General features: G+C 39.1%; 1 protein-coding gene across 1 annotated transcript in view; it reads right to left on the reverse strand.

Moving 5' to 3' along the window:
• Window positions 1-8,335, reverse strand: part of Qser1 (glutamine and serine rich 1) — a 63,613-nt gene that overhangs the window by 35,047 nt on the left and 20,231 nt on the right. The window contains exon 2 of the mRNA XM_031371220.1: window positions 851-957. Coding sequence (XP_031227080.1) covers window positions 851-957 — 107 coding nt within the window. The remainder of the gene's footprint in view (window positions 1-850; window positions 958-8,335) is intronic.

Genomic DNA, 8,335 nt, shown 5'->3' on the forward strand with positions numbered 1-8,335 from the left:
TTTTTGGAGGGGAAACTGGGAATGGAGAAATTTACATGTAAATAAAGAAAATATCTAAAAAAAAAATTGAACCATTAATTCATAAGGTAATGTCAAGAAAAGGCTATACATTTCAGGACAGCATCCTTTAAGATTTTGTTTTTAGTGGTTTTAATTATTTATAGGTGTGTGTGTGTGTCGCTTTTATTTAATTTTTTCTCTTTTCCCTACTTTGTGTGGGTTCTTCTCCTATCTCCTATCTTCTCTGGCTCAGATCAGCTTTCCCAGCTTCAACTGTCACTAACCATCTTCTCTTCTCTCTCTGCTCTCTGACCCTATTCATATGTCTCCTGGATCCTCCTGAACCCTACTACTCTTCTCTCAGCCTCTTCTGGCTTTTTATATCCTCTCCTGTTCCCAGAAGTCCAAGAGGAAACAAACACTGAAACAAATAGGGTCCTTTTAATGGCTTGTTTTATCTTGAAATAGCAAACAAATACTGTATTGGCTAGAATGTGTGTGTGTGTGTGTGTGTGTGTGTGTGTGTGTGTGCACGCATTTATTGTTGCTTTAGAGACAGGGTCTCACCATGTAGATCTGGCTGTCCTCCTGAGTGCACCAGTACGCCTGGCTCTGGCTAGGTATATTTTAAACTTCCAAAGGTGCAAGAAAGAAAAATGTGTCATTTACCAATTGTGTAGATGCTGAAATCATTAAAGCTAAACTTTTATCTCATTTTAACATTCCCATGGCATAGATGTCTTACATATTGTTTATAAACCAAAATGTGAAAGTTGATTTTTCTTCTTATTCTCTCAATATACCCAGAATCATACATAATATACTTAAAAAAAAAAAAAAAGACTATTACCAGTTGCTTGGGGAGTGGTGGCATATCCAGGAAGCTGATGAGAGGCTGTGAATGTCTGTCTTTGAAGAACATCTGATTCAGACTGTGAGGGATGTCCATCTTCATAGCTTAAATGAGAGAAAGTATTAAAGACAAACAAACAAAAAATTACCTCAATGAAATAATCAAAATTATTTACAGGAGAGCAACTACCAGTTGTAAGTTGCTTTATACAAACAACACATTGAATGAGCAAAAACTAAAAAGCATGAAATGTAATAAATTTCACAGGCAGGGATGGGGCTGCATGCTAACTAAGAGCCTGGGTTAGCTCCTAGCACTAAAATAAACAGTAAGTTTATTATCATTTATATAGAGGAATATATTAATTTTAAGGATCAGGTTCACTGAGTTTGGTAAGTATATGCTGCTCTAGTAAACACATGCAACCTAATTGTTATGTATATTGTGCCAAAGCAAAGAAGTTTATAAATGAGTATATCAGGTAGACAGCATTGCCTCTTTCTTCATATTTCATCTAATTGCCATCTTCTATCCCCCTCCATACTCATTGTTCCCTTCCTATATTATGTCTTATGCTTTTCTGGATATACTAAATTTAAATTGGTGAAAACTGTATAAAACAGTAGTTTCACAATGACATTTTTGTACATGTATAGCATGTATTTATATCACAATTTCTTTATCCATTCATGCATTGGTGGGCACCTAAGCCAATAACCCAATCTGGCTATTGTGAATACTGAGAGTCTGTACAAGATATCTAACACTGCAGGTATTTCTGCCTTATGCTGACTTGATACCTTACTATAGCAGGATGATATCCAGTTTTAGTTCTTTGAGAAATCTCAATAATGACTTCCACAGCATATGGACTAATTCATATCCCCATAAATATACATATACAGAGATCTTTTCCCCTCCCACCAACCTCTGCCTCTGGGGTCAGATGCAGACTCAGTGTAGTTTTGATGGCTAAGGCTATTAGAAATATTTGATTCACTGGTCCATTTACTGACTGGGTTATCTCTTAGTACACAGTTTTAGATTTGTTACTTTTAAATGTATGTGTCTACATCTTGTGTGAATTTATGCACATCACATGCATATAGGAGCTATAGGAAGCCAAGAGAAAGAGTGGGATCCCTTGGATCTGGAGTTAGACACGGTTGTGAGCCATTATTTTGGTGCTGGGAACCACCTCAGTCCTGTACAAGAACAGTAAGTGCTCTTAACCTCTGAGTTATCACTTCAGATATAACCTGGCTATAGGCACAGACAAGGACTTTCTAAGTGGGTCTTTAATCACTCAAGAAATAAGAATTAAATAAATGGGATTTAATAAAAATAAAAGTTCCACACCAAAGGAAACATCACCAGAGTGAAGAAATAGCTTATGGAATGAGAGATATATATCTGGCAGAAAATAAGTATCCACAAAATATAAGTTTTACTCAAGTCTTCTGACCATGGTTGTATGGCAGTATACACCTTTAACTCCAGACCTGAGAAGCAAAAGCAGGATGATCTTTGTTAAGTTCTAGGCTAGCAAGGCTTAAAGTGACTTCCTGTCTTAACAACAAAATTGCCCAATTTTGGGCTGGAGAGATGGTTCAGTGGTTAAGAGCACTGACTGCTCTTCCAGGGTCCTGAGTTCAATTCCCAGCAACCACATGGTGGCTCGCAACCATCTGTAATGGGATTTGATGCCCTCTTCTGGTGTGTCTGGAGATAGCAACAGTGTACCCATATAAATAAAAATAAATAAATCTTTTAAAAATTGCCCAATTTTTACTTGGGGTGTGGTGGCAGTTTCACATTCTTGGGTTTAACTTATTCACAGTGAACCTTAGTCTGAAACTTTTAAGTGGAAAATCTTCAGAAATAAACTGCTCATATTTTTAGAAATATATTAAAATATATTAATTGTACAAAATAATGGGTTTTATGATGATTTTTGAGTATATAATGTACTACCTCTACATGACCCCCCAACCCCCAACAATGTCTTGCTGTACAATCCTGACTGGCCTGGAATTCTCTATGTAGACCAGGTTCACCTCAAATTCACAGAAATCCACCTACCTCTACACACACACATGCACTACACACTTCTTTAGTAATTGTAGTTCTAGTTGATTTGCAGTGATACCTCATTACATTTAATAACTAACAATGGTGTATATCTTCAGCTGGCATGAAAAAAGCTCTAGTCAAACTTTACTCAAATCTTTTGCCCAATTTTATTTGGGATGTGTAGAGAGAATCTTTAAGCACTGTGTATGTGGAAGCATCACCTCTCAATAAAAAGCCTATGGCCAATGAACTGAGACAGGATTGGAAGGTGGGACATCCTGGTGAGAGAAACAGGATTCTGGAAGATAGGCTCCAGAGATTTGCCCCAAATGCTGAAGGAGGTAGTAGATGAAAGTGAAGAGAGGTAACCAACTACATGGTGGAACTTATAATAAACAGGTAATTATGAGCTAGTCAGGAAACAAGCCAAAGCTTTGGCCTAGGCATTTATTTACTCATAAAATATTAAGTCTTAGAGTTGTTATTTTCAGGAAATAAAGAGGTCAGGTGAAAAACAGGGCTGTTTTCTTATTAATTTTATGAGTTGCCCACATATTCTAGGATCAACTCCTTAGACAAATACAAATATTTTCTACCAATCCATAGCTTTTATTGTTCTAAAAACATCTTCAAAAGAGCAGTACTTAACTCAAATCTATTAAATACAGTTTGTCATTTTGGCTAAAATAAAAATTGTCTAACTCAATGTCTCAAAGAATTGTTGCCCTTGAGTTTTCTTCTGGAAATGTTAGAATACATCTAGAAAAGCCCATCAGTTTCTAACAACAGGGACCGAGGATGTACCAAGTAGTGTATTTAACATGGATGAGGCCCTCTAGTCAACTCGTAAAGTAAAAGCAAAATGAAAAGATAAAGACTCATAGCTTCTTTTATTGCTATGATAAAATATCCCATAATTTAGAAGAAAAAGGGTTTATTTTAGCTCATAATTTCATTACTGCAGGAAAGTCTAGGTGGAAGGAACTTGAAGCAATTAGTCACTATCTACAGTCAAGCACTGAGACAGAACAGAAAGCAACTGTGCACACTTACTGCTCAGCTAGCTTTTTCCTCTGTGTGCAGGACCCAGATCCAGGGAATGGTGCCGCCTACTTACTAGCTGTTCTTTCAACATTAATTAAAATAATAAAATGACCTATACACATGTACAGACACACAGGCATGCCAACCTGATCTAGACAGTCCCTCTTTGAGGCTCTTTCAAGGTGAGTCTAGAACATGAAGTTAAGAAAATGTGTTTCTTTGATTCTGCATAGTCATTTAGAAACTGAGACTCTTCTGTTCCAAAATCTAAACACTCCTAACATCTGCAAGTATGTGAAGATAATGCAATGTTCAAAACATCTGGATTTCAGATTCCACTTGGAGTTAATTTTTTCAACGTAAGGTAATAGCTGGGCTTCCCCTTCCCATACACATACACAACACAACCTAGAGATTGAACTGGGGCTTGTATATACCAGGCAAGCACAGGATCCCACTAAGCTATATTCCTAGCCCTTGACTTTTGGAGACAGATCTCCTCCTATACAGCCTAAATTAACCTCAAACTCATTCATGATTCTCCAGCCTCAGTATTCCAAGGCTAGGGCCATATTACTCCTCCTCCATCCTCGCTCTTTGCTTCATTCACTGCTTCATCCTCAGCACAAATGATTGTATTTGGCACACTGTAGATATTTATAATTGAAATTTTATGTTCAGTGTCAGAACACTGAGTAAGCATCTACTCAGTTACCAGGCATCTTGATAAGTGCTGGGGACTTAAAATGCAAACATTAAGCTGGAGGGTCAGCTCACACCCATAAAAACTATTAATAACATGGCACTTTTGTTCTAGGCACACGTCTGCATGTATAGATGCACAAAGAAGCAAAACATATAAAATAAGCTAGAGAAAGCAATATAAGAAATACTGTTGAAAAATGCCTCCCCAAAGTTTTATTAATTTGGTATTTGGTATTTTGTTTGTTTTACACGTTGGTTTAAAAAAATTTCAAGTTACTTTGTCTTTCTTTTTTTGAGGGAGAAGGTTTGAGAGAAGGTCTCTGTATGTAGTCCTGGAGCTCTCTATATCGACCAGGCTGGCCTTGAACTCTCATAGATCCACTTGCTGTACCTCCCAAGTGCTGAAGTTAAAGGCATGGACCACTAGACTAGCTGTGTGTATGGTTTTTTAAAGATGGGGTCTCAGAATGCAGCACTCAAAGTCACTGAGATCTGCCAATCACTGCCTCCTAAATCTTGGTTCTAAAGGTGTACACGAGGACCTCTAGTCTATAGTTTTGTCTTTGGTAACTATTTGAAAGTGCAAAGATTATATATAGTATAAAATTAGCTTTTAGTTAACAATTTGTGGAATTAAGATCAATTAAGACTCCAGGCTTAGCCGGGCAGTGGTGGCTCGCACCTTTAATCCCAGCACTTGGGAGGCAGAGGCAGGCGGATTTCTGAGTTTGAGGCCAGCCTGGTCTACAGAGTGAGTTCCAGGACAGTCAGGGCTATACAGAGAAACCCTGTCTCGAAAAACAAACAAAACAAAACAAAACAAACAAACAAAAAAAAACCAAAACTTCCAGGCTCCTTTCACTCTATGGCCCAGCAATTCTACCCTTAGAGACTTGAATCCATCATATGAATGTTGACAGCATTTTCCTAACAAACAAAAAAGTAGAAACAAACTTTTACCTCCAATAACCAATAAACAAATAAAACGTGAGACTGCCATATAATGGTACACTGTTCAGACACAAAATGGGTGAGTACAGAAAATACTAAGCAGAAACCAAATATAAGAGAGATGAGTCCATAAGCAATTCCATCTGTATGAAATTTCCCAAGTGCGTAAATGCATGGAAAAACAAGGATCACTATGCTTGTCAGGGACTTGGACTAGGATGCAACAGAAAGAAGAATGTTGTTATTTATGGGGTATCTTAGTCAGGGTTTCTATTCCTGCATAAACATCATGACCATGAAGCAAGTTGGGGAGGAAAGGGTTTATTCAGCTTACACTTCCACAGTGCTGTTGATCAACAGAGGAAGTCAGGACTGGAACTCAAGCAAGTCAGGAAGCAGAAGCTGATGCAGAGGCCATGGAGGGATGTTACTTACTGGCTTGCTTCCCTTGGCTTGCTCAGTTTGCTTTTTCATAGAATCCAAGACTACCAGCCCAGAGATGGCACCACCTACAAGGAGGCCTCCTCCTTAGATCACTAATTGAGAAAATGCCTTACAGCGGGATCTCATGGAGGCATCTCCTCACCTGAAGCTTCTTTCTCTGTGATAACTCCAGCTTGTGTCAAGTTGAACAAAACCAGCCAGCACACGGGGTGAGTAAAATCCTTTGGAACAGGACAGTATTGACAGTTGTACAACCTGTGATTATCCAAACCATGCTCACTAGTAACTGTTTCTTTCTGTGCAACATTATCAGTAAGAAGACAGCATATGATAGATCAGCCTTGTGCTTCTGTGGCTGGTCCATCTCTATATACCGCATAATCATTTTTACAACATGTTTATATGGAACTAGGGTTATACAACAGCTCAGCTGCAGCATACTTGCCCAATACACACATATTCTTCGTTTGGAATACCAGCACTGGGGAAACAAAAAAAGCCTCTTGGACTAGGGCTGAGGATGTCACTCAGGATGCCTAGTATGTTCAGTCCTTTGCTCTTTGGGGGGTGGAGGGAGTTGTTTGTTCATTTGGTTTTTGGTCAACCTGATGCAAGCTAAAGTTATTTGGAAAGAACTTTTGTTGAGAAAATGCCTATATCAGATGACCCATGGACAAACCCTTAAGACATTTTCTTGATTAATGATTGATGTGGGAAGGGCCACCCTTGGGTTGTATAAGAAAACAGGCTGAGCAAGCCATGTGGAACATGACAGTAAGTAAACAGAATTCCTCTACAGTTTCTAGTTCAGTTACTGACTCCAGATAGATTCCTGCCCTGATTTTCATTTAAGATGGAATATGATTGAGATATGCAAATTGAAATAAATATTTCTCTCCCATATATATCTCTCTCCCATATATATATATATGTATAGTTTTGTTGAGATAAACTTCTCACTATGTATCCCAGCCTGACATTGAATCTAGGGCCTCTCTTGCCTCGGCTTCTCCAATTTTGGGATTACAAGTGTGAACTACAATTGTTTTTCTTAGTGTGTTGTTTCTTCAGAGCTATACATCAGTAGCTATGTTGTAAGACACATGGAGTAACAAGATACTGAATTTCGAGTGCTTTGGTCCTGGGCTTCTCACTTTAAGGGCCTTCTGACAACATAGTGGTGGAAATCATCCTATTTAGAGATTAAAAAAGCTTTCTGATTCTACCAACCAACCGATTGTTACAATTGATGAGGCACAGTGGTATCTGTCAGTCTAGGAACATCATTCTTTCCTTTCTTAAAAAATAACCAAGTCAATTGGCATCCATGAACAGACTGTGCTCTCTCTCTCTTCAGTTCTCCTTGGTCTACAACAGGAATGCCCCTTACTCAATAGCAGGTGCATTCTGCCATGGGTCAGAACACCTTGCTTCATGGGAAACCTTGATTGTCATTGTCACCACTGATTCAGACCACACAACTCCTCCACTCTTCACCCACTAGATACTTCTGTGACCATGCACTTCTCACAGAACATACGACACTTGTGTTCACTGTCCACTTCAATGTGTGTCAGGCAGCCAGTGTCAGGGAAGGAGATTTCTTTTTCTTTTCTTTTCTTTTTTTCTTTTTTAAGATTTATTTATTATTATTATAAATGAGTACACTGTAGCTGTCTTCAGATACACCAGAAGAGGGCATCAGATTTCATTATGGGTGGTTGTGAGCCACCATGGGGTTGCTAGGATCTGAACTCAGGACCTTCGGAAGAGTAGTCAGTGCTCTTACCTGCTGAGCCATTTTGCCAGCCCCCAATTTATTTTTTTTTAACTCTAAAGTGTAAAAAAAAAAAAAAATTCTTCAGAATACAGGTATGGTTTCTAATTTCTGTATTTTGACGAGCTTAGGGGAAAAAAGCACAAGTATTTAAAGTTCCACATAGCTGTCCTTCTGGCCTCTCTGGGCTGGTGTCCTGAGTGGAACTTAGCGCAAGCTCTGCAGCCAGTCCCACAACACTCAGAGGAAGGTCCACTCCAGGCGCTCTGACACTCTCAGGATCAGAGGTGAGGAGGACCCAACATCTGTCCTAACACCAGGAGTAACTGGGACCAGTGGGACCAGGCACACAGGAACTACGACAGCAGAGTGGCTTGGGTTCCTTCCAGTCTCTCTGGGCTGGTGTCCTGAGCAGACCTTGGCCCAGGCTCTGCAGCCAGTCCCACAACACCCAGAGGAAGCTGCTGCACTCCCAGGTGCTCTAACAA

This window comes from Mastomys coucha, unplaced genomic scaffold, assembly GCF_008632895.1.
Source record: "Mastomys coucha isolate ucsf_1 unplaced genomic scaffold, UCSF_Mcou_1 pScaffold15, whole genome shotgun sequence".
Taxonomy (NCBI): Eukaryota; Metazoa; Chordata; class Mammalia; order Rodentia; family Muridae; genus Mastomys; species Mastomys coucha.